The 27408-nt window shown below is 39.1% G+C and overlaps 1 protein-coding gene across 2 annotated transcripts in view; it reads left to right on the top strand.

Annotated features, from left to right (window-relative positions):
- The window catches only part of LOC127034885 (protein HIRA), a 60181-nt gene extending 39924 nt beyond the window's left edge, over positions 1 to 20257 (top strand). For both annotated transcript variants that reach the window (XM_050924237.1, XM_050924236.1), the window contains 11 exons: positions 302 to 472; positions 5079 to 5283; positions 6185 to 6289; positions 7297 to 7445; positions 9423 to 9584; positions 10797 to 10855; positions 12012 to 12117; positions 13654 to 13776; positions 15577 to 15740; positions 18182 to 18270; positions 19283 to 20257. In XM_050924237.1, coding sequence (XP_050780194.1) covers positions 302 to 472; positions 5079 to 5283; positions 6185 to 6289; positions 7297 to 7445; positions 9423 to 9584; positions 10797 to 10855; positions 12012 to 12117; positions 13654 to 13776; positions 15577 to 15740; positions 18182 to 18270; positions 19283 to 19399 — 1450 coding nt within the window. In that variant the 3' untranslated portion in view covers positions 19400 to 20257. The remainder of the gene's footprint in view (positions 1 to 301; positions 473 to 5078; positions 5284 to 6184; positions 6290 to 7296; positions 7446 to 9422; positions 9585 to 10796; positions 10856 to 12011; positions 12118 to 13653; positions 13777 to 15576; positions 15741 to 18181; positions 18271 to 19282) is intronic.
- Positions 20258 to 27408: the final 7151 nt, after the last annotated feature.

The raw sequence follows: 27408 nt of genomic DNA, 5'->3' as shown, positions 1-27408 counted from the left end.
TTTTAATCAAGGAATGAGAATTATAAAGAATGAATCAGTTGATTATAGCTAGATGAAAAGACTTTATGCAGCAGCATTAAGATTTCAACTCTCAGATCTATTATAAATAATTTTTGAGAGTAGAGGATATTGACACATGAAAGGATATGGTGTATTTTAATTCACATACATCCAAGAGTGGCCAATTTAATGAATCATCTAGTCCGTGTAGAAGGTGTTGATAAATGCTGATTTATTTTTGAGTACTACATGACTCCAAATATATTTTCAATCTTTGTTTTTCTCTTTCCTCCTTTAATAGTGTAAATGCTACCTCTGCTTCAGTTGCTCCCCCTGTATCATCTTCCTCTGTGCTAACAACTCCATCTAAGATCGAACCAATGAAAGCATTTGACTCGAGATTCACAGAACGATCCAAAGCCACCTCAGGGACTTCTGCTGTAATAAATACAAATCAGACTGCCATAGACAGGTAAGTGATGGTACAGAGCAGGAGAGGACACACAAGCAGACGGTGATAAAACAATATGATTCTCTGAGATATGGATGCATCAGTGCTGGGATTCTGGAGATTAACTCAAATCTCTATAGAAGAAGGCAATGAAAAAGAGCTACTAGTAAAGAGAGATTTTCTGAGGTAACATTATCCATGGGTATTCATATTTATGTTTTCATCCTCAAGCATATGGGACCAAGAAAACCCTTCAGAGCTTCCTTAGTTAAAACTTTTGTTTCAAGATAAAATCATTGCATGTGAGGGCTTCATGGAAGACAATAAAATCTAGCCTGCCTGCAACAGGGAGTTCCATCTCAACCTAAATTACATTACATGGAAAGTAGATCCCAATAGCTGCAGACGTATTTCAGTTTTGTGCTGAGAACCTTGTATAGGCAATACATTTTCTTTTCAAGTATTTATCTGTGGAGCCACATGATCAGAGTCTAGAAAAGGAAAACCTTTCAGTTTGGTGACATGAGTCTGTGCATGTTATAACACCCAGACCCCTCAACAAATCGTGTAGAAGGTCAGTGTCTTGCCAGTGAGCTACATAGTTACCCCATTTACAGTAAATACAACGGTTTTTTTCCTGTTCCATATTTCCTCCCCTAAAACTGTCCTTTTGCTTAAAAAAAAACAAAACCACTATTCTGGAGGATTGGAAGGTAGAAAATTTTGTACCTGTATTTTAAAAAAGGCTCATGAACTGATCTGAGGAATTATAGACCTAATCCTTACATCTGTACCTGGCAAATTGCTTGAAACAATAATTAAAATAATAATAGAATAATAAAACACCTGGAAGATCATTATATGATAGGGTCTAACCAGCACGGTTTCTGCAAAGGAATATTGTATCTCACTAATCTTAAAATTCTTTGCATGTGTCAATGAAGTAGTGGATAAAGGAAAATCAGTGGATATAATTTTTTTAGAGTGCTGATAGGTCTTTGACAAGTTCCTTCATGCAAGAAGCTAACTAGTCATGAAGTGAGAGGCAAAGTATTGTCAGGGATCAAAAACTGGCTAAGAGACAGAAAACAAAGATTAGGATTTAATGGTCACTTGTAATCCATAGCAAAAAGATTTGAAGTGAGTGCCTCAAGGTTTCATACTAGGTCCTGTGTTGTTTAGCACAGGGACTCTGAACCTTTCCAGACTCTTTCAGGAGTCTGATTTGCCCTAAGTTTCATCTCACTTCAAAATTACTTGCTTACAAAATGAGACATAAAAATACAAATGTGTCACAGCACACTAATACTTAACAATTGTTCACTCTCTCATTTCTACCACGTAATTATGAAATAAATCTATTAGAACATAAATACTGTACTTACATTTCAGTGTATAGTATACAGAGCAGTATACACAAGTTATTGTATGAAATTTTAGTTTGTCCTGACTTTGCTAGTGCTTTTTATGTAGCCAGTTTAAAACTAGGCAGATATCTAGATGAGTTGAGGTATCCCCTGGAAGATCTCTGCGTACTCCCAAGGGTACATTTATCCCTGGTTTAGCATATTTATTAATTATCTGGAAAGAGGGTGAGTAATGAGGTAGAACAATTTGCAGGTGAGACACAGTTATTTTCAAATACTTAGGACCAGACAGGATTGTGAGGAACTTCAGTGAGATATAAACAAGCTAAGTTTATGGACAACATCATGGTAAGCTAAGTTTATGGACAACATCATGGTAAATGAAATTCAATGTCAGTAAATACAAAGTGTAATGTACATTGGAGGAAAATAATTAAACTACTCTGACACCTTACAGGGTTCTAAATTATCTGTAGCAACCTAAGAAAGGGACCTGGGTACAGTCATAGTCATTGAAAATGTGTTTAATGGGACACTGTGGTCAAAAAAGCAAACAAGCTGTTAGGGTACCTAAGGAATGGGCTTGTGAATAACATGGAGGATGCAATAATGCAATTACACAGAGAATATTATAATGCAATTATATAAATCAATGCTGTGGCCTCATTTGGAATAGTGTGTACCGGTCACACTATCTCAAAAAAGGATATTTCAGAACTGGGGATTGGAGGAAAGTAACAAGAATGATCTTGGGCTTGGAAAAACTCTCATATAAAGAGAGATTGAAAAGAATGGGATTGTTTGTCTTAGAAAGGAGATGCATAAGTGGTACACGATAAAAGTATATAAAATAATGAATAGTCTAGAGAAGGTAGATCAGGAACTTTTGTTCTGCCTGTCTCCTCACACAAGAACAAGGGATAAGCAATGAAAATTAAAGAAAGCAAATTCAAAACCAGCAAACACACAACACGTAATTAGCCTGTAGAACTCATTGTCTTAGAATTTTGTTGAGGCCAAGAACTCAGCAAGATTCAAAAAGGGATTCGACATTTATATTGATATCATGAGTATCCAGAGTTTTCAGATTAATAACAAAAAATTTGAAAAGGTGATTAAACCTCAAGATTTAGGCCTGGAGCCAATCTCTTAACTACTAGAAACCAGGATGACATGTACTATGGGGGGCAGATTACCCCATATCTGCATACTGTGGGATTCTTAAACATTCCTCTGAAGCATCTGGTTCTGGCCATTGTGAGAGACAGGACACTGAACCAGCAAGATCTTGGGTCTGATCCAGTAGGGCAGTTCCTATGTCTCTAATGGGTGTACACCGCTACCCCGATATAACACCACCTGATATAACACAAATTCGGATATAACGCATTAAAGCAGTGCTCTCGGGGGGGGCAGGTCTGTGCACTCTGGTGGATCAAAGCAAGTTCAGTATAACACGGTTTCACCTGCAACGCGGTAAGATTTTTTGGCTCCCAAGGACAGTGTTATATTGAGGTAGAGGTGTATTTGCCGAGACTCAGTTGCATGGCAAACTGGTCCGCAAGTATGTATGTGAGGTACAGTGTCTTTTCTGCTCACTTCCCAAAGTCAGAAGGGACATTGGTTGGGTACCCCTGTGAGTGAGTGAAGTAAACAGTAGTATCCCAATTCACAGCTTGGGAAGCTGGAGGGACAGCAAGGTGGTGACTTGTCTGAGAGTCACTGTGATCTATTATCATGGCATAGGGCTAGGTGTCAGGAGACCTAAATTCTCATCATGATTCTGATACTGATGTTCTGTATGATGTTGGGCAAAAGTCATTTAACCTTTCTGAGTTTGTCTTTCCATCCAGTAAAATGGGAATAACAATATTTACTCTTGAGGGGGTGTTGTGAAGCATGTCTAATGTTTCTAATGTGCAACATAAATGCAAAGAATTATGGACAAACAGCAGTAGAACTGGGAATATAAATCACTCCTCATCTTTTACTCATTTCTCTGTTCTGTGGAGAAGAGGGGAGAACTACTCTTAAAATTCCTTGCGTGTTTAGTTCAGCAGAAGATGAAAAATGCCCTTCCTCCCACGCTTCCCACGTAAACGTCTTGGAAAGCTGAGGGTAGGAAGAGGCTGCAAAAAAGGCTTTTATTACAACCTTACCAATAACTGTGATTCCTGATGATCATCATAATATGTGTGTGTGTGTGTATATATATATATGTGCACTGAAAGCCATTACTTCAGAGATGTCAAGCATGCAGTACATGTTAATTTACAGCCCTTGTGTTCTTTTCATTTGCAAGCTTGATAGTGTCAGTTTTGTTATCTTCCACCTCCCCCACTTTGCCCATCCACCTGCCCCTAATGGAATCGCTCCATTACAGCTGTAATGGAAACCAGTCTCTTTAAGCAAAACTCTAGTTGCATCATCTGATTTGGATATTATAATTGCTCTTCATGTGGTGCAGTAGCCATTAAATGGTAAAATAAAACTTGTTGGGGGTTTTTTTTTTTGTTTGTTTGTTTTTAAGTATCTAGTTGCTGAATAATGTGTTAGTGCAGGGGTGGCCAACCTGTGCCTGAGAAGGAGCCAGAATTTACCCATGTACATTGCCAAAGAGCCACAGTAATACCTCAGCAGCCCCCCCATCAGCTCCCCTGCACCTGCCAGCAGCCCTGCTGATCAGCGCCTTCTCCTCCTTCCCCATGCCTGCTGCGGCACACAGGAGGCTCTGGGGAGAGGGGAAGGAGCAAGGGTGTGGCAGGCTCAGGTAAGGGGGCAGGAAGGAGCGGGGGCTTTGAGGGAAGAGGTGAAGTAGGGGTAGAGCCTGTGGCAGAATCGGGTTGAGCAGTGAGCAACTCTCCCGCCCCCACTGGCACATTGGAAAGTTGGCGCCTATAGCTCCAGCCCCGGAGTCGGTGCCTATACAAGGAGCCACATATTAACTTCTGAAGAGACGCATGCAGCGCTGGAGCCACAGGTTGGCCACCCCTGTGTTAGTGCAGGCCACCACAGCCTAGTTTACTATTTGTTTTTTAAGCAGAAAATTTACTTGAAGAAGCTGCATTTTGTATGTTCCGTTTTGCACTTGCACAGAGGATTGAGTAGCCTTTTCTTACCTTAATTTTTTTCCTCTGCAGCTTTTCAGATGTATCCAAAGCATCTGATGCTTAGCTTGAAAGCTAATAGTGGGTGGATGGGTGGCAGCTTTGAATATAACTTAAGTAAATTATGAAACAAATCTTTTACTTTTTATGCAGATTAAAGGATCAGAATTTAATTAAAGAGAATAAGCCCAAGGATATCCTGGAGAGCAGCAGCGATAGTGAGGAGAAGATTCCAGCTACTAAACCGTTGTCTCTGCCCAAGCGTAAACTAGAACTAGAGGCAGAAATAGTAGAAAAGAAGAAAAAAGGCAGGCCTCGAAAGGACTCCAGATTAGTACCTGTGACTTTAACTGTTCAGGTAATCAGTATGTCAGTAATTTAATTAATGTCCATAGTATTAGTATTTATGGTTTCTACTCTTCATTTACTAAAGCAAAATGTTGTCCTTGCGTTAGATTAGACAGAAGGTGGTCAGGTGAAACCAGGAGTGCTAAGGTTCCTCAACATTTTGAAGCTAGTCCTCTTGCTTGCTTTTTATCTAATTCTTAAGGTTTTAAAATGAAGGTGCACATAATGTAACAAATCTGTATGCTGTGCACACACATATACTGCAGTCACTAACTAAACAGTCTGTGTGTAGTATTGGAGTTAGATGCAGGACCTTGGCTTCAAAAAAACACAGATGTCTGCTGCTTGAACTAAATGAGAAACTCCATCAGCTGTCAGTATGATTCAAGAGGGTGGCATAATTATAAACACTTGAGCAGATATGACCTTCTATTCAGTACATGGCAGTAGAGTACATACCTAGCTAGTACATTATGACTGTACTTCCCATCCTTCAGTTGCAACAGCCCTTTTCATTACCAACATTCAAGGGCTGGCCTTGCCCTGAAACATACCGGAGCTTCCATTAAGTTAGTACAAATGGAAAGTGTCAAAGATGGCCTAATGCAGACCGCAATGACCACGTATTGTTCCTGAAAATTCTTAGCAGCCAGTTTAGAGAATGAAGACATAGTATTTATGCAATATGTATTTAAATAAATAAAAAAATAAATAAGCTTTTGCATGAGGTTTTTCTGACGTGTCTTTAAACATCTGTTGAGGTTTCTCTCTTGACAACACAATCTTGACTAGAGTATATCTGTACTGAGGTGCTTTTGTGAGTGATAACTGTGCACTGTTCCATTTGTTCATAACATTTTCTTTTTGTTTTTAATTGCTCTGTTACTGTTGTTGACACTTCTGTTTTTCAGTCCCCAGCTGCACTGGCCTCTGAGAAGGATGCCACTTGCATCTCTGCACCAGCATTAGCACTTAAACTGCCAACCCCAATCCCACAGAAATCGTTTACATTGCAAGTAAGTGGGTGACAGCAACATTGTTTACTTAAAAGGCATTTTCCCCAAGATTTGTTTACTTTTCCAAAAATATCATTAAGACACTCAGCATAGTTATATTAAACTGAAGGATTGGAGCAGAATTCCTTTGCCTTGTCCAAGAAGGAGCTTTACCCACCCCACTTTCTTCTAAGACTTTCCCACTTGGCTCCTTCCTGCCAATGTAGGCCTCCCAACTGCCTCTTCCCCTCCCCTACCTGACTTGGCTTCGGGACCTTAGTAAGTCACATGCACCCTCTGACTCTGCCTCCTTCCTTCCTAACTCACCTGCAGAGGCAATCCATTTCAGCAGTTCATTCCTTCTTTTCTCACCTGACTTGCCTTCAAAGACAAACATATTTTCCCCCCTTAGGCGCCCCCTCCCGTCTTCCTTTATTTAGCTTTGGTGTTACAAGAGAAGTGGTGGCAGCAGCAGCTCCAGACAGGGCTGGTGCTTTCTCTTCACACATGAACCACAGACAGCTCTCTGCATGAACTGGGCATTTCCTCTGAGGTCTCTTCATGCGGTAAAGTGACGTGCTCAGCACCTGGAGGGCCTAACATAACATTGACTCATGTACCTATGTAGTCCCTTGTCTGTGTGTTTTTACCATAGAAGTCTGGCTTTGACTGCAGGAATCCTGAAAGGTTGCAGCAGCAGCCTTGTTTGAATTAGATTTGATGTCCAGGACTTAGGAAGAACAGATGACTGAAAATATAAACTCTTTTTTCAATTGGTGGGCTCAAAATACACACAAATTATTGATAGCCTTGAGTGACCAGTTGCCTTGAGTGACCAGTTACCTTTGGAATCTCTTCCTTTTGAAGTAATTTGATGTATTTTGAGGATATTTTAGAGAAAACACTCTGGAGTTTTTTGTTTATCAGACACCAAGGTTTAATTGGGCCCTATTTTGGACCAACATTATTTGACAGTACCCCTGAGCAGTTTTCCTCTGTGTAAAAAGATTTTCCTTTTCTTTTCTCAGGTAAGTTCAGATCCCTCCATGTACATTGAGGTGGAGAATGAGATGACTACAGTGGGAGGTTCCAAGCTGAGCAGGTTAAAGTGTAATCGAGAAGGCAAAGAATGGGAGACTGTCCTCACCAGTCGAATTCTTACTGCAGCTGGAAGCTGGTAAGAGAATTTGCTTGTAGAAGTAGGTGCCTCCAGAAAAGGAGTGATAGTCCTTTGGCAGGAGAAAGTATTTAGGGCTGTATTGTTACACTATTAAACAAGTGGTTAGTGGAAATCTTATTCAAGGTTCCCTTTGAGAACTTCCAATTACATGAATAAAATATACAGGTATTTAAAATTTACCAAAGTTCGATAGCTTCAGAGAATATTGCTACCCATTGGTCTTTTATTTTAACCCCTGGTGCACTGTATATTTTGCAAAATGTTTAATTAAATTCACTATTATAGTGCATGACAGGATCCCTTATTTTTATGGAGTTGTGTGATTTTTCATAGTGCAAGACATCTTCCTAAGACCTTTCTCTTCTTCCTCTTCCTGCTAGCCGGCTATAGGACACTTATGTTCCTCTTTCCTCCTCCTGTAGCATTAGTAACTGGGGGCACTGGCTTTGTTGATCATTGCGGTTTGCTGTTCTTTTTGTTACTTCTTTTGTAACCTGTACACAATGCTTTGGTATTAACCATGTGATATGAATAAATATAATATGCACTGTATGTAGACCTGATGGCAGCCTCACTTGTGAATTAGCCTCTAGAGTCCTGACCTAAACAAAGTCTTTATAGCATCCCATGTCCCCATTAGCCAATTAAAATACTTTCTTTGTCAGACATTGCATTCCTCCTTTAAATTTCCCCATTAGAGTGGACTGAATGATTAGAAGCAACAGTTGTTTCAACAGCAAATGCCACAATGACTGAAAGTTTAAAAGGACACTTTAAGTAGAATATTTTTGTGGGATCCCTGTTTCCTTGGAGATACTTGCAGTTTCTCCTCCTTCTCAACAGCAGCCTTTAGTTTTTGCATCAGAAGTTTAGTTTAAACTGTATGATCTTGTTGAGGTCCGAACTGTGACAAAGGTACACACAAGTCTGGTTCACAGGAATTCATCTGAACCTTTTTCTGGTTTCATGCCCTTAAGAATTGTGCTGAGTTTTGGATTGGAACAAATTAAACTCATAAATCACAGCTGAAATTGACAAGTTTTAAATGTTTTTTTTGTGCAGCTCTTAAGTTTTGAGCTGTAATGTTTTGCAAAAACTCACATTGGCCCAAGTTGACTCAGACTTCAGCCCAAGCCCACCACAAGGTTGGGTTAGCCTGGCCTGAGTTTTAAGCTTTTTAGGAAGAGGGTTGGTTACAAAGTTATGTACAGCTGTTACCAGCGCTCTCCTTCATACCGTGTCCTGTCATCCATAACAGTAAACTGCAAACTCCTGATCATTCACATACCTTATCCAGTGTTGGAAGCATACCCTAGAGCAGGACAGAAATAAAAAGGACGTAAAATTTGGGCCAAAATCTCCCATGCTCTTTAATGAAGGAGGTAGGAAGTGCTACCTTTACAGTATAAGCCTTTCTCACTGACGGAAGTGCTATCCAACACCACCTTTGAAACATGCACCCAGGGCTTTGATTGCAAGGTAATTCAAACCTTTAACCTCACATCACCATGAAAAGTACTTTTATATTTTGTCATCTAGCAATTCCCTACTTTCATTCGGCAATGCTCTTGCCTGCTAGTGCATAGCTCCCTCCCTGCCTGCTAAAGAGAGCCTCATCATTCCATTGTCTTGACAGATCATTCTCTCTGTACATTCCTCTGTGTGTGGAAACGGTCTTGTTTCAAAAAAACAACCTCTTCTTCATATGGCCAGTATGCCGAGGCTTATTCTGACCAGGCACGCCTCCTTTCCTTCCCCACTGATATGTCACATTCACTGCCATCTGCCAAGTAAGAGACTTGAATTTAGGATTCAAAACCACATTCTCCTGTTTTTTGCCTCTGCCTTCTGGAGACAAATTTTCTGAATCCTCTCAATTTATCAGTGGGACCTTCTTCAAGTTGTATGATAACCCAAGAGATCTTGCCTCTTTCATTTAGCTGAATTTAAATGTTTCCTTTTGATCATTTTCAGTGATGTGGTGAGTGTAGCCTGTGAGAAGAGGACCTTATCTGTATTTTCAGCTTGTGGTCGTCGCCTTCTCCCACCTATTATATTGCATTCGCCTATCTCCGCTTTACATTGCACAGGTTCCTACGTCATGGCTCTCACCACTATTGCTACGCTGTCTGTGTGGTGAGTACTAAATTATGCTGTCATGACTGCCAATAAGCACGGCTGAGTTTGAGTGGTTACCTTACTGCTTCCAGTTAATGACTTTGATTGGGGCTGATAAATGTTTTTTTTCTAGTGGCTGGGTTGGCATGTGCCTGCTGATGCTCTGGTTCAAATCAGGTTCTCTTTCGATCGAGTGTTTTTTGTGTATGTGAAATTCAGCCCTGTGTAGAGGGCCCACCATGCAAGACATGAGTCCTGACAGCTCTCTTTTGCAGGCTTAAGTGGAACTCTGCACAGGGGTGAATTTCACCCTAGAAAGTGGATGGTTTATCCTACTAAGGGTCATTTGTTTAAGCTGTCTTCTAGGACAGGGTGATTTTAGTCTGTGGAATTAAGGGAAAGAAGGAAACAGAAATCATTAAAATCTTCATTTTTAGATTGACATTGGAAGAGTGTTGTCTAACAGCTAGAGCAGGGATCGGCAACCTTTGGCACGCAGCCCATCAGGGAAATCCGCTGGCAGGCAGGGACGGTTTGTTTACCTGCAGCGTCTGCAGGTTCGGCCGATTGCAGCTCCCACTGGCCGCGGTTCACCGTTCCAGGCCAATGGGGGTGCGGGAACCGGTGGCCAGCACATCCCTTGGCCTGGAGGGGCCTGGAACGGCAAACTGCCGCCAGCAGGAGCTGCGATCGGCTGAACCTGTGGCTGTTGCAAGTAAACAAACCGTCCCGGCCAGCCAGCAGATTTCCCTGACGGGCCGCGTGCCAAAGGTTGGCAATCCCTGAGCTAGAGTATGGGCCTAGGAGTCAGAAGGCATGGGTTCAGTTCCCAGCTCTGCTGTTGACTCACTTTGTGACCCTGGACAGTTCACTTAACCTCTCTCTACATTTGTTTACTTATCTGTAAAACTGGGAAAATAATTCATACCCATCTCACAGATGTATTGTGAGACTTAATGTTTGCAAAGTATGATGAGATTCTCTAACAGAAAGGGCCATAGAAGTGCAAATAATTCTTCTTATAATCCTTTTCGGAAGCAGGGGTGCATACAGCTCTGCTTTGCTATTTTCTGCCTTGCCAAAATTGTGTTGTCAAAATAATGAAATAAATATTAAATTACAAATTTTAATCAGGATCATTCTAGAAACTGATTTGTTATATGATTGGCATATTCATTTCTTTTTAATGTATAGCTTTCCCTCCTCTCCCCCTCTTTTCTCTCCCTTCAGGGATGTTCATAAACAGTCAGTGGTTGTTAAAGACGAGTCTCTGCAAACAATATTAGCAGGTAATGAAAGTGCACATTTACCTGCCAACCTTAGTCTTTCAGTCATCCTGTAATATATTGAGCCATTAACGAGTGTGCTAAAATTCTATGTACCCCTGTAAAGCAAAAATAAATAGGTTTTCTTCTGTACATAGTTGGGTGTTAAATGGAAATCACCAGATAATGTTTCATTACCACAGAAACAACCAAGATAAAAATATAAGGAGATAGCAGACTATTAAAGATCCTGTAATTTGTTTTGTTTTTAAATGTGGAAATGCAGTGTTGTAGAGTTATCATGAAACACTTTCTAATCTGGTATATAAATCCCATAACACTATTGCAGTCCCAAATGCATATCTTGCATATAATCAGATATTTTAAAGCTTAATTGATCAGAAATTATCTGAATTTAACAAATCTGTTTTCTGCCCTTGCCAGTATCTGGCAAAAAAAAATCAGCATTACAAGAAACGAACTGGCCTCCTGTCTGGATTTAACTTTAGTAGTATTAATCAAAGGCAGTTTGAGAAGTATTTGTATGTGTGTGTGGTATGAACCCAGCAGACTGCATAAGTCTTCTCAGACAGACAGCCACAAGCCCTGGTCACTTGGTCCTGCGCTCAAAACATGCTCCGTAGGACTGTAGAATCAGAACAATTGGTAAGCAGGAGATAATGAATATCTGAGCATTACAGCATGTTTATCCACACCTTCCCAAGCATAGTTTGTTAGGAGATTGGCATGGAGATACCTGTAAACTGAAAGGTTTATTTTTAAAGATGACAGAAAAATAATTGGGTGAATATTCTGCCCTGAGATACTGCAAATATTTCCATTTTAACCAACCCTTTATGTATATTGCAATTTCTCAAGATTATTTAATGATAGTTGCAAAGAAATGACACATGTAATAGTACACAGAACTCAGTGCTAAGAGCCCTGGCTTCTAAGTCCAGCTCTGCTACTGACTTGCTTATGTGCATTCAGTAAGTTATTTCACCTCTTTGCCTCAACTTCCCTGCCAGTAAAATGGGAGTAACACTAGTCACACCTGTTTCGGTAGGGCTCTTGTGAGGATTAATTAATGGTTGTACAGCACTTTAAATGTGTAGAGTTTTAAATGTTATGTAATGATTACTTCGGAGGAAATCATGAGATCTGATTTAATCTGTAGGAAGTGATACATCTGTCTCTCAAATTTTGCTGACTCAGCATGGTATACCAGTAATGAGCCTGTCTGATGGAAAGGCATATTGTTTTAATCCTTCTCTTTCTACGTGGTAAGTTGCACATTCTTTCCTACCCTTTTTAAAGTTGGCTGTGTTAACATGCCAGTTCTGATTTACTGCCCCTTAATTCTGTTCTCGAAAACTAACCCAAGCGGAAACACTCTGGGCTTGTCTTCTGCTTTGCTCCCCACATACTAGTACGTGGATGGCTGGGACAGTCCCTTTCATGTTTTTATGACTGAGTATTGTTTAAAATAACCCTTGTAAATTAAAAGCTTAAACTGGAATATATTTCCTTACCCTTTTTCCCCCCCACCTGTTACATATATACTCTGATTTTTTGTCGTAGGGTTGCTTGTAAACTGCCTGGAAGTTGACATGGATTTAAAATGGTTTGGTCATTCAGACATCCATGATTTCTGAATGTAAAAGATAATAGTCTTTGGAAAAAATTAGTCCAGAACAGCTGCCAGGAAACTTGGACACTCTCTTATATTTAGACGGTAGTTTGTGTGTTTAGATTATTATTTCTTTAAATAAATTGGAGGGAAAACACCCCAGAGAAAATCTCATTTTTACTGCCTGGCTCTAGTCCATATCTGTCACAGCCTTGATATTATTCACAGTTATGGCTGACCCTGAACTTAAATCCTGCTGTCTTTTTCTCCACAACAATTAAACCATTGAAGAATGAAGGATGGAATCTGAATTTCCTGTCACTTTTCTGTTTGTGCCACATCGTCAGATTTATATAAAAGAATAGTCCCTTAGTCACCAGCTCAAATTAACCATGATTAAACAATCAAGATTACTATTAGTATTTGTGCCATTGTGTATCTTAGTTGTCTGGTAAGCATACAAGTGGCATTCTTCTGAGCAGCAAATTCCCCAGCCTGTCAAACCCATGTAGATGATAGCCTTAATTAGGTGTAGGAGGTGGGAGTTGTAGCTGTCAGCTCTCCCCTGTCAGTATGAAGGCGGCATCATATCCTCAGTGTAAAGGAACTGCCAGAATAGCTGATCAGCAGTCTGAAAGTAGGGTCTGATGTGTGGAGGATCTTGGGGTAAAGTTAGTTTCAGGATAAAGTAATTATCTACATTCGGTACAGCCTTGGTCCTGCAGTGGATGTGAATTTTTGTTTTCAATATGCAACCTGTAAAATGTGCCAGTGGATTTTCTCTTATGCTTTTCAGAGCTCAAGCCAAATCCTGTTTAGGTTATGTGACTAATCCCATTGACTTCAATGGGACATTTGTGTAAATAAAGTAAGCAGGATTTGGCCCAAAGCCTTGTGCGTTGCACCAGCGTGTATTGTTAAATTTATTAATCTAAATTTGGGTTATTGCTGATTATGTATTGTATGATTTTTGAACCAACCTTTGTACTTTTGTATTATTTAAGCACTATACCCAGATGTAGAGACTCTTTTCTTAACCTGTGTATTATATAATTTTAACATTAGCTTTAATAAATGTTTTTATTGTGAAAATGCAAATCAAGTATAAAGCAGACTAGAACAGAGTCATCTGCCACCTGATGCACCATTCACTGTGTTGTAATATGTTCTTGTTTTTAACCCCCCCCAGGAATCTTGTCTCTGACAAACAGGACTCCTTAGCACAATGTGCAGACTACAGGAATAGTTTACCATCACAAGAAGCCATGCTGTGTTCAGGACCCTTAGCCATAATACAGGGACGAACATCAAAGTATGCATTTAGGCATTTTATTTGTGTTCACCGATCAGCCAAGTGGTCTGTTTCTGCTTCATATACAGTCTAATTGCCTGGTGTTAATTTCTGTTGTGCTGTCTAGTTTCACTGTGACTGAATGCTTGAATTACTTAGTTATTTTCAGAAATATCAGTGGGTTGGAGGGCTAATCTGTCAATCAGATTTGTTCAGAGAGTCTGTTTAAGCCTTAGACCTTTGTAACCTTGTATCTGTTTAGCTCAGAGAATATTTGGGTAGTGAGAAGGTGGCTGCACACTATACTTAATAATTCTACTTTTATAGTTCTTCCTTACCTGTTGGTGCAGTGTTTCTCATTTATATTGATAGAATATCACTTTGTTTATCTAAATTGGATTTCTTACATTTTGCATTGTGATTTTATAACTTACTTATTGGACCATCATCCCAAAAGTGGCTTGGTCTACAAGCTTCACCTTTGGTTTATTCAGTTATCTTTAGTTGGCTTATTCTGTGGAGTCTTTGAGAATTTTAGGGAAGATTGGATGGTTATTTAGTCATTTGCTGCATATTTTTAACTTCTGATCACACCACCAGGGAATAGCAAGAACCAGTGGAAGTGTCCATTGACAGCTCAGGGGCTCGTCTTTACCTGCTACTCACATCCCTTATTTCTAATTTATATACTCTCTCATAGCCAACTTTGATTTTATTTTACTAATTTTTTATGCCCACTTAAGAGGGGCTGTAAGCAGGGTAATGGGACTTATTTTCCTTCTTTCCTTTAAAAAAAAAAAAGTCAAGAAAATTAGGATTTAAAAATAGAAGGAATGGAAATAACAGTTTGGATTTATTTTGTAAAAAAGAAAATATCCAGATGAAAAATTAGTTAAGGTTTGTAAAGATGTTTTAGCTACTTCAGAAAGTAATTTTATTAGAACATTGTAGTTAACTTAAAAAAAAAGAATTTCCAGCCTTTTCCAAAGACCATTTATAGAACTAGCCTTCATTTAGTTTCCTGGCTTTCACACTCCTCTGGGTGTGGTTTCAGGAGTGTTCTAAAGGGTTATATAAACATACAAGAAGACAGCCCCTACCCTGGAGAGCTTACAATGTTAAAGACAAAAAACAGATGAAGGGAGGATGAAAGGAATGCAGCATATAAGCAAAGTGATCAGGATGATGATAGGAACTTACTGAGTTAGTTCAATTTTGTTCATTTTCTTATATATTTCATTTTATAATATAAATGAAACTATATAAACTGAGCTTTGCTGTGGTGGAGGGGAGTGGTGCACACTCAGGATTGAAGTGGGCAAGAGGAAGGGGTTATGGGAGTGGGGAGGAGAAGGGAGAGAGGTAAATGAGGAGGTGGTGGAGAACCCCAGTGGACAAGGGAAAGTGGGGTTGGGCACCTGAGAGGCTGCAGTGGTAGGAGAGGGATGAGTGACCAGGGAGAAGTGACCAATGACAACACAGTAAAATTCAGTTTCCAAGTTGAGTGAATGATGATTTCAGGAGGCTGTGGAAGCTCCTATTGGTTACTGCTCCCCAAGTGGAAAGTCTAAAGGGACTGGGGGATCACTGAACCTACTGCCCTGGATGGTCAGTCTGGGTCTGGTGCCAATGTAGAGAGGTCCGAGAGTCTTTCCATCTGTTGGATGCAGAAGATTTATAGGCAGTGGCCTTTCGCAGTAGAGGTGCAAACTGGGAAAGCACCAAATACCCTAGATATGTGAAAGACTAGAAGAATGGCTTCTGCACTAGGGGAATTTTTTTCTAATTGGTCTCTGACTTTGTGCCATGTTTGGTTTATAGTTCAGGAAGGCAAGCTGCAAGACTGTTCTCCATGCCTCATTTAGTACAACAAGAAACAACACTGGCTTACCTGGAGAATCAGATAGCAGCGGCACTTATGTTACAATCCAGTCATGAATACCGCCATTGGCTCCTTATCTATGCACGGTACCTAGTTAATGAAGGTGAGCTATGATATGCAATGTTATTTCTTTGCAGCTCTGGTGGATTTTTCAGAACTCCCGTATTCTCATTATGTATGTGACTGTTCTCAGTGTCCTTTTGTTTGGCACCTCTGTGGTAATTCAAAAAATAAAAAAACTCCAGCGCATTTGCTTCCGAAGGTGGTCCATAGTGGAGGCTCTTTTGCTGGTATGTTAAATATAAATAGTGTATTGGGAGAAGAAGTGCCATCTCTGAATTTAAGTATAGAAATACACATTGCTTAATAGATGAATTATCCCCCAAGATCTATATACTGTCCCCGATAGCAGCTGCTGGTGGATGCTGCAATACCCACATAAAGCATGTCATTTTTAATAATACACCATGAGGAAAATTTATTCCTGACTCAATTGGTGATCACATTTTGTCCTGCAGCAGAGGAATTACTAACCCTTTGTGACTTTTATCATGGCTAATATAGCTGCAGAAGTTCTGCTCTTATTCTTGTAAATGTCTAACCTTTAAACAAAAATTCTGCTAATCTATTTAATGTAATAGCCTGCAGCTGTGAGTTACATAGGTTAATTTTTGTTTATGCAAAGAAGGGGGTGGGGAATAACTTTTCATTTTGTTCATTTCCAATTTGAGTTTATTTTTTAGTATCTTCTTTTTCCACATTGTTAAATAAGGATAACTAACTAGCCTTCTCTGTCCCTTTCAGATTTTACAGCTCTCAGGCATATCTCCACTTGTCTGCTTTCCAAATTAAATGGTCCCCCTTATCTTAATTTTTCCTACATGGGACCCTCTTTTCACTCACATAACCATTTTACATATGGGAAAAGTGTGGCAGAGGTGAAGTGGCTCACTTAGAACCACATACTGAATTACTGGCAGAATCAGAATCAAATTCAGGAGTTCTTGCCTCTCCGTCCCAGATTCAATGCACTAGATTCCACTTCTCTAAATAAATGTGGTTCTCTCACTCCCTTCTTAACCAAGTTTAATATTTGATTCTTGATCTGTCCATAATGATACCTAGTTATTTTTTGAAGAAGTTAAAACTAATTCAGGACCTAACTGGCAAATTGAAAAATATGCACTACATTAAACCTACTCTGAACATTCAATTTTGCTATCAGTGTTTTATGCCACTGCACTATTCACCCAACTTCCAGATGAATAAATGCTGAAAGATGTAGATCATTGTATTGATCCTATATATTCCTATATAGATACCTAATTCCTTACCATTTTTTAAACTCTATTATAAGACTTTACCTCTCATCCTGTGATTACCAAATCACCTTAAGTACACTTGCAAAATTGGGCTTCTGCCCTTTTTGTTACTTTCTGATGTAAAGTTGTCTTGAAAAGTTTTTGTGTGTGTTTTTTAAAGGTGTTCATCTTGGTTTTTTATCTGATAAATATAAAGAATGTCAAGTCTGGTCTTTTAAGTTTTGCTGAAGGATCTTTAGTGAGGATCTGGAAGCATGATTATTGCAAACATTCTCACCTTAATACAAGAGGCAGGGATGTTGAGTCTTTATCAGACATCCTTTTTCCAAGCTGTTTTTAGGTATTGGCATTAAATATGTGTTGTTAAAAAAAAAACCCAAAACGTTTTAAACAGACTTACTAAACATTTAATTCTCCTCTCAATTACTCAACTTTCAGTATGACTTTTTTGTAGTGTCATCCATTTCAACAGTTACTGGAGTCTACTAGGGCAGCCAAGACATGTATAACATAAAAAACAAGCTGATGGGTTTTTTTGGGGGGGTGGTTCGGAAAGAAGAGGTGTCTTTCAGGTTGTATGTATAATAAAAAATGTGATAGTCATTCCATTGTTTTTCTGTTGTAGATCACTTTTAACAGTCTTTTTGAGGAGAACTGTAGATAAAACTTTTTGGAAGTTCTAGAATAAATCCACCAGCCTGTCTTTATTTACTATTTTAATGTTTCAAATAATTCTTATTGGTTAGGGAGGAACAATTTACCTTTACAGAAATCATATTGGTTTGTCCTTATGTTATTCTTGTCTAGATACTTGTAACTCTGTCTTAAATTATATGTCATTTATATTGTGTAGTGCAGGGGTTGGCAACCTTTCAGAAGTGGTGTGCTGAATCTTCATTTATTCACTCTAATTTAAGGTTTCGCATGCCAGTAATACATTTTAACATTTTTAGAAGGTCTCTTTCTATAAAAGTCTTTAATATATAACTAAACTGTTGTTGTATGTAAAGTAAATAAGGCTTTTAAAACGTTTAAGAAGCTTCATTTAAAATTAAATTAAAATGCAGAACCCCCCAGACTGGTGGCCAGGACCTGGGCAGTATGAGTGCCACTGAAAACCAGCTTGCATGCCGCATTTGGCACCCATGCCATAGGTTGCCTACCTCTGGTGTAGTGGGTATAATTTCATGTTTATGAATATTTTATTTCTGGTAATTCTCAGGGTTTGAATATCGCCTGCGAGAATTATGCAAGGATTTATTGGGTCCAGTCCATTACTCAGCTGGAAGTCAGTGGGAATCAACAGTAGTGGTAAGTGCTGGTTTTTGTTTTTAAATAAAGTAGGGGAGACTTTTCTTTAGTGTATAAACTAGACAGTTTTAATTTAAATTACTGAATGTACTTTACATTTCCTCTCATAGTTTCTTTTGGTAACATTTAAAAGAACACCTCCAAAGTTGAGAACCCAAAATTTGATCTACCCTTAAAAGTGTCATCTGATAGGTAATTTCCAGCTTTTATTTTAAAAGTTCACTGCTAGGGCTTTCATTGTTTTGGGGTTCCATGGTTTTTGTTTTTTTGTTTGTTTTTTGTTTTTTTTTAAAAAGAGAGTTTTCACTTAACTTAAATACTGTTTCTAAAGCTGTGCCAGCATGGTGCTGATTCACAAGGAAGTAAGTAAATTGTATGAGCCAAGCCTTGACCAACCACTGTTTCTTAAGGAAGAAGATATGTCTGCTTACTTTGTGTAACTTTTTTTTAACTATTGGGAAGGTTGATAGCCCTTACCCTCAAGTATATTTCAAATTGAGTAGCAAGCAAGCAATCTACAAAGACTTTAATCACTGTGGAACCTCTTCCATTCTATACTTAATCCATCCTTTCCATTACCTAAATAGTAACCTCCTTTATTCTCTCTGGCACTGTATACAAACACTTAACAATTCCATTATATCCACTGATGCTGTCTAACATACCTAATAGATGGAACAGGTTGCACCTTCAGTGCTCTCCATTCACCAGGCATGTACCTTTGAAAGGGCTGATATGCCAAAGAAACATGTGCCCTTCAAAGAACACTTCCACATTCTGCCACCACGTGGAAGCAGCAACAAGAACATTTCATAAGAACTCCTAAAGACTTATTATTATTATTATTACTATTATTATTATTACTGTTGAAATCTAAATAACAGGAGGTGGCACCAAATAAACAGCTCTCTTAAGATAAAGAGAGACCACACTAATCTTAAGTGAATCCTGTATCAAATGCCTGCATTAATGATATAAAATAAATTTGAGGATTTTTGACGTTTTTGTGCAGGGTTTACGAAAGAGAGAGCTACTGAAAGAACTGCTTCCTGTCATCGGACAGAACCTCCGTTTCCAGAGGCTTTTCACAGAATATCAAGAACAGCTAGACATCTTGAGAGACAAATAGTATTTCCCCAGATTTTCCCTGAAGGGCCTGGTCTAAGGGAAACTGCTGAACAGCATTAACCAGAGACAGAAGAGGAGAGAGCCCGGCCAGAATGGGACACTCCTGAAAGGGGCAGTACCAGAATGGCCCCACATCTTTCATGAGTGATAAGCTTTAATTTCTAAAGAAGCTCACCAAGGCAAATGTGAAAATGAGTGGAGGAGCTGGACCTGTTTTCCAAGTGGAATTTGAACATCAAAGCTGTGGCCTGTGTTCCTACAGAAGTTTGTGGATCTGTACTTCAGGGGGGTCCTTTTGGGTCTGGATCTCTTTGTGATATCAAGAAGACTAGCTGAGAACAGTTTGGGGATTTTTTTGGATGTCCTGTGAAAAGCACAGTACTTCAGAGTACACTGAGCAGCGTATTAACCCTGTTCAGGGTTTTTTGCCTGAGGATTGATTGAGGCTCAACACTATATTGAATTAGATGAATGAGCCATATAAAAGAAATTTCATAAGATATTAAGGTATTATGCAGCCAATAGACTCAAACCTGTGAATATAATTATAAGAGGCTGTTCTAACACAAGGACTATTTTTGTACTAGAATTTGCTAACTTGTAATATGGAATTTTATTTGGCCAATAATCAGGATTTCCCTACAAGTAGCCTTGTAGGAAATTTAACTCTAATTATGACAGCTATGTTGCTGAATAATTGTACCAAAATTAACCTGTCATCATCTGGTTTTTAATTTTTAACTGTTTGTAAAGGAGAGATTTTTGGGGGTGGGGGGAATCAAAGAGGGTGGCTCTTTTTGTATGTACAAAAATAAATGAACACTGCATTGGATTAAAAAAAAGATGGCCTTGCTCTGGATATTCATGTCTTCTTGTAGCAGCATTAAACAGTAATACAGGTTAAATCATCTTAAACGTGTATAGAAATCAATACTGAACTAATGTTATCTGGGTGATCTTTTCTCTGCAAGTGCCAGAGTAGTAAATCTTAACACTGATTTTACTGTAGTGATCTAGAACCTTGTTTTTGTAACTACTGCAACTTCAGGTAGTGTCCCTGTGGGTACTCTACTTGAGGTGTGCATGTGCACCTTCAATCGGAAGATTTCAGTGGCAATACCTGTTCGTCTTGTGCATGCGCCATGTGCATCTTTGTGTCCCATGCTAAGGATATATGGGCAAGATACTACCGATTCTAAGCACTTGACTAAGAAGGCAGTACACTTTTCATCTTCCAGTGCCTCATCGGTACCTAGACCATCAGTACAAGTGGAAGAGTGAGTCCAGCCTTTGGTACCTCACACCTCTGTGGCTGGGACTTACCAGGTCACTGTGTTGGCTCACCCAATACTGCAAGAGTTCAGGTTCTCAGCAGTACTCCTGCTTATTTACGAGGCGGCTGAGTCTCCTCTGAGTTCAAGACTTCTGGTACCACAACAATTTTATCCCTACTATTTCACCATTCTCCAGGACCACCTGCCTCCCTAGCACTCGATACCTTCTGAAAGATGGCTGATTACTCCTCCATCCCCCAACTCCACCAGACTATGAAAGGGAGTTCTTCAGACTCCCAGATTTCTATGCAGGGTTCTGCTGACTACCTACCTACATTTGTTTAGCCAGAACCTGGACTGTTTAGGAACACTTCCAGGCTTCTACCATCAAAGACCGCCAAACATCCACCTGGTACAACTAACCCTGGATGTGCCCACCATTCCCATATGGTCCTCCCTAGTGGGCATACTGGGATTCCTGGGTTATTTACCAGCAACTGGTTTCTGAAGTGCACACTACTCATGTAGATCATCCCAGGGAACATTCTTCAACTCCTTCTGTTTCTCATAAACTATCTCCAATGAGGATACATTTGAGGACCAAGAAAGGAGAGCTAACGAGGAGGCTGCTCCACATTCTAATATTTCTTTTTCTTCCCCAGTTGAAGTTGTCATCCCCTTCACCATCTCATGATGATTTCAAATACACCTCTACCCCAATATAACGTGACCCGTTATAACACAAATTCAGATATAATGTGGAAAAGCAGTGCTCTGGGGGACGGGGCTGCGCACTCCGGTGGATCAAAGCAAGTTCAATATAATGTGGTTTCATCTATAACGCAGTAAGACTTTTTTGGCTCCCGAGGACAGCGTTCTGATGAAGAGGGCAGCAGACACCCTTCAGATCTCATTAGAAGAACTGCAGGAGACGCAGCACAAATGGCTTGACATCTTCTATGCACCATTGTGAGCCCAGGTAGCCCTCTCTATAAATAAAGCACTATTAGAATCTGCCAAGTCTGTCTGCAGACTCCTGCTACTGCACCTCTTGTCAGCTAAAAGACCATTGGAAAAGTATTGTCCCAGCTAGGGGCTTGAGTTTTTATTTTCCCACCCCACACCAAAATCTTTAGTTGTGGATGCAGTGAATGAGCATCGTAGACAACACCATTCAAAGACTACATCTAATGACAAGGAGCACAAACTCTTGAACCTTACTTTTCTGCTACTCTGCAATTCCAATTGCTAATAATCAGGTGATTCTGGCAAAATATAATAACATTAATTATACAAAATTTACCTCTTTTATTGAATATCTGCTACAAGAGCACAAAACAGTTTCAAGCCATCATTGCAGAAGAGCAGCTCTTGGCTAGAACAATACTGCAAGCTTCTCCATGTGTGGCTGATATGGCAGCTCGTTCCAGTGTTATGGTTATAGTAATGCACAGGGCATCATGACTTCACTCCTCATGATTTGCCTGTGATGTCCAGAACTTCCCTTTTCATGATCCAAAGTTATTCAGTGACAGCACGCATAATGACAGACAACTGGGACAATGTGAACTATATAAGTTGGCAAAGAGGAGCGAGACCCCCTTTCCTCTCTGCTAAGGCCGTGAAATTTTGGAACTCATGCATAGGCCTTGATGTCCGGATCTTGACAGTCTACCTACCCGGTCTCCAAAACACCATAGCCAACAACCTTAGCAGGCACTTCACTCAGGATTATGAGTGGGAACTAGACAAACCTTTAGATATTTCTTACCTGGGGATTTCTGAAAACAGATCTTTTCACCACCATAGCTGATCAGAAGTCTGAGCAGTTCTGTTCAAGGGGAGGCTTGGGTCACCTCTCTCTGGGGATGCTTTTTTTCTTCTTCAAGGTGGAGAATCTCCTAGATGCATTTCTGCTGCTGCCTCTGATCCTCAGGGTCCTAAACAGAATCAGTCAGGACAAAGCCAGGGTCATCTTGATTGGATCAATCTGGCTGAGACAGATGGTTTCCTTACCTTCTTCACCTCTTTTTCTGACCTACCATTGATCTTCTGCTGATGCCTAGTCTTTTCTCATACCGGACTCAGGAAATGTCCTTTAACTCACCCTGAACCTGCTGCAGCTCAAGGCCTAGTAGCTAGATGGTTCTCAGAGTAAGAACTGTGTTGGTACACAGAGATCCAGGAGGTTCTGCTGAACAGTAGAAAAGATTCTACCAGAAAGACTTATCTTCAGGAATGGAAAAGGTTTTTCCACTGTTGTGCTCATTGTAGTTTGTCTCCTATTGATGCTCCTATCCCTGAGCTGTTAGGATACTTATTAACTCTAAAGAAAGGAGGACTTTCTTTGAGTTCCATTAAAGTTCAACTAGCTAGCATTACAGTATTCCATTCTCCAGCACAAAGCTTCTTGGTATTTACTAACCCTGCAATGTTAAGATTTACAAATGGTTTATTGAACCTCTTCCATAATGTTAGACACCCTACTCCCTCCTGGGACTTAAATTTAGTTCTCAGTGCTTTGACGAAGCCACCCTTTGAGCTGTTAGCAATTTGCCCACTACTGAATCTTTCCATGAAAACCCCATTACTAGTGGCTAGTATCTCTGCTGGAAGGGTTGGAGGACTTGACATATTTCAGCGTTGAGTCTTCGTTCACAATGGCCTCTTAATGAGTGTTCTCTCTCAACAGGATCTAGGTTTAGTTATAACTAAACCTGCACAGAAGGAGAAAAAAGTAAAATTTGTGTTCTCTGGGTTTTTTATGATTTTATAAAGATAATCTTAAAGGCTTAAAGTTTTTTACAAAAGAGTCCTCTCCTGTTTGTTTTTTAGATTACAAAATATTCGGGTTTTGTCTACTTTGTTTTTCTTAGAAGTCTGTGGATGACTGGAGCACTAGTAGGATTATGATCTCAGATTCCAAGCAAGTGAAATCTGATTAAATGAGAGGAAAGTGATTTTTATTCTGGTGGTTTGGTCCTTTTTTGGGGGAATGAGGGGAGAAAATATTTATATTCAATACCATCTATCTGAGGTAAAAAAAATTCTTGCTCCATTTCTCTGAGTCCTCTAAAGCAGTGGTTCTCAACTAGGGGTACGTGTACCCCCAGGCGTACACACAGAGGTCTTTCAGGGAGTACATCAACTCGTCTAGATATTGGTCTAGTTTTACAACAGGCTACATAAAAAGCACTAGTGAAATCAGTACGAACTTAAATTTCATACAGACAATGACTTGTTTATACTGCTCTATATACTGTACACTGAAATGTAAGTACAATATTTATATTATAATTATGTGGTAAAAATGAGAAAGTAAGCTATTTTTCAGTAATAGTGTGCTGATTTTGTAAGCAGGTAGTTTTTAAGTGAGGTGAAACTTGGGGATATGCAAGACAGATCAGAGTCCTGAAAGGGGCACAATAATCTGGAAAGGTTGAGAGCCACTGTTCTAAAGGAGGAGGTGTCCAGCAAAATCATGGAATAGTAGATTTGACATTCCTGATATTTTTCTGCTTAAAAAAAATCAAGCGGGGAAGGGTGGAGAATATACGATGGCCTTATTCATACATGATATACAATCAAAATAGGGTAAAACCATTATTTCCCTTTGTAGGTTTCCTTTAAAAGCAATTCTGGAACCACTGCTACTGTGCTTGTAAGATTGCTCACTGAGCTCTCAATATTTAGTGGCCATAATTCTGGCCTGAAGAGCAGGAAGTGGGTGGCTTTCTGTAAATCTGATCTAACATGCAGGTTTTTTTCAAAAATGCTTGTTGCATTTTCCCATGGATTCACTCTCAAATACTAGTTCCAATTCTCAGTCTTGATTTCTCCCTCTGCAGCTGTTGTGTGTGAGGAAGGAGAGGTGTGTACTGTCCCATACTCCTTCAAATAGTTTATTTTCAGATCATTTTTTAAATTTTATTTTTTGACTGCACACTTTTGGAAATGCTGAAGGCCACTATATGCCCAGTCAGAACTGCCATTCACAGATCTAGCTGAGTACTTGGGGAAATTTCCTTGCCTGGAATCATAATCACAAACTTCAATGAAAAAGGTGGGTTTGCAGATTAACATAAATACCGAACAAACGTGCAGGTAACTGTATATCTTCTATAGAAAGTCATTGATGTAAGAACTACAATGTAAAAATACATTGAAATGGGAAATTTCCTTCTGTCTGTTTTTGCACCTTTTGGAAATCTCTCTGATCTCTGCAGGCATTCTTTTGGAGTTTGCCTTAGTAGTTGTGGCTACTGGCTGTTAGCCCAGCAGCCATGAGAGTAGCTTTTTGTGCAAAATAATAATTTGGATTTGTGTGGAAATCAATAAAGAAGTTAATAAATGTCTTAATATAACTAACCTGAAAAATTAAATGGCTAATACATGAACAGATAGGAGAAAATTAATCTACCTTAAGATATGCAGTGGCGGGGGTCTAGGTTGGATATTAGGAAAAACTATTTCACTGGGAGAGTGGTGAAGCACTGGAATGGGTTATCTAGGGAGGTGGTGGAAGTTCCTTCCTTAGAGGTTTTTAAGGTCAGGCTTGACAAAGCCCTAGATGGGATGATTTAGTTGGGGTTGGTCCTGCTTTTGAGCAGGGGGCTGGACTAGATGACCTCCTGAGGTCCCTTCCAACCCTAATATTCTGTGATTCTGTATGTGCCTAATGCTCATTCATGGGAATTTAGTGTAGGAATCAAAACAATAGTCTTCAAAGTGGAAAAATCTGAACAGGGTCAATGTTGTGGCAGCATATGAAACAATCTGGAAACAGGAAATTTAAAGGCTATATATTTGTCAGAACCAAACCTGGATCTATATAGCTTTAGAATTTTGAGGTGTTTAAGATCCAGAACTTTATCTGTTGGCTTAGGCCTTTATATGCTAAAGGTCTTACTCAGTACTGAAGGTGAACCTCCCATGTAGGGCACGTTTACTGCTGAGCCCAGCATCTGCGGTCCTTACAAATTCTTGAGACATAGCTTGAGAGACTGTCAAGTAGTTTGGGCCCAAAACTAATCAAGTTTTTATATGTTTTAAGGCCTGTTTTCTGGGGTTTATCATCTTCAATACATAAATAGCTTTTATGAATCCATTATTTGGTTGAAAATGGGGAAAAAAATACCCGCACAGCTATGTAGGACCTAGTGTATTCAATATACTGAGCATATGTTAATTGAAAACAATCCCGAGAGCTATGCTCACTCTGGCTACCAATGAGGAAATAACTGAATTGGATCCGTGGGAGAAGAAAATTAGAGGAAGTAATTCAATGTTAAGAGTTCTAAGAGGGTGTCAGATAATGCAGAGTAAAAATTAAACTAATTTTTAAGAGTGCCTCTGTGTCCTTTTAATTTACTAGATCATAATTTTGTATTGTTAGTCAACCACTGTTCAGGGATTGTCTGAAATTTGCTATCATTTTTGTTAAATTTTAATTCTCAAACTACAAATTATGTACAAAAATTTCAAACATTTTCATCTTTAGATTCAAAAGATTTTTTTGGAAATCAAGAAATTGTTTTTAACCTTGAGTGTAACTATAGAAGTACGATAAATGTGACAAAGGTGATATGAGCACTAGTAATCTATATGCTATAGAAGTGAGCTGGCAAATGACGGCGGCCAACTTGTAAAAAGTACAGATTGACTTCATTCTGAACTAGACTATAGGAGGTGAGCTGGAAACAATGATGTTTCCTTTAAACAAGTAGAAGTCTCCTATCTTTCAATATTGCTGTAATATAAGGAAATTTGTGACAAAGTTCTGAGCATTTCTTAACACTAAAATGTAAGAAAACTTGTCTGAAAACAATCAAAGATCACACATTCAATTAATGGTAAATCTAAATTACAGAGCACAAACACTTTAATATTAAACTCACAAGCTACCATAATTATGCAAGAATGAATTGATTAGATAGAGGAAAACCACAGAACTGGATTAAGGAGACAAGAGATCTATTCCTGGCTCCTCAACAAACTTTCTGTGAGGCTTTAGTTAGGTCACTTAGCCTCTGGGCCTCATTTCCTCATGGGTAAAAAGAATAATACTTCCAGGATCTTCTTCACAGGTGTCCAGATAAAATAAATGTATGAATGTTTCTGAAATACATTGGAGATGCTCTACTCTAATTTTAGGTATTTCTAAGGCAACACAGGTTGGTATCTAAATGCCTATTTAATATTGGAAAGAATGCAAAGTATTATAGTAATGATGTGGATTTTGGTGGGTAAATATCCTGTAAGTATGTTTAATTGTATGTTGTTGTGAGTTGCAGTGGGTTGTACATATAGACTAACACATACAAGTTAGGCTTTCAGCACATGATGCTTACCCAATAATTAAATAGCTACTAAGAAAATGATGAGGAATTGTGAAACTCAATATTTCATTGAAAGATGTTAATCTGGCATTCAAGTCTTTCCTCATTAGTGCATATTTAGTAATTAATTTATTGCATTTCTTTTAGAATATGTAGATTTGGATGCAAGGAAGTAACTTGATCACAACTAACTAGCATTTTAAATCAGTCCTATGAATGTAAAAAGAACTGTTAGAGAGAGATGTTTCCTGTATCACAAACCAGCTATAAGAGATTACACAAAATTCTTTAGAAAACGCATCCTATAAGTGAATCTGACCAACTATTATAAGTACATGCTGCAGCTGGAGGACCTAAGGCACAGCACAAACTTCAGTGTGTTATGTGGCATTTGGTGG

The sequence above is a fragment of the Gopherus flavomarginatus genome, chromosome 15 (genome assembly GCF_025201925.1).
Source record: "Gopherus flavomarginatus isolate rGopFla2 chromosome 15, rGopFla2.mat.asm, whole genome shotgun sequence".
In the NCBI taxonomy this organism is placed as follows: domain Eukaryota; kingdom Metazoa; phylum Chordata; order Testudines; family Testudinidae; genus Gopherus; species Gopherus flavomarginatus.
The sequence above is the reverse complement of the archived record's forward strand: the minus strand, read 5'-3'. Positions and strand labels throughout refer to the sequence as shown.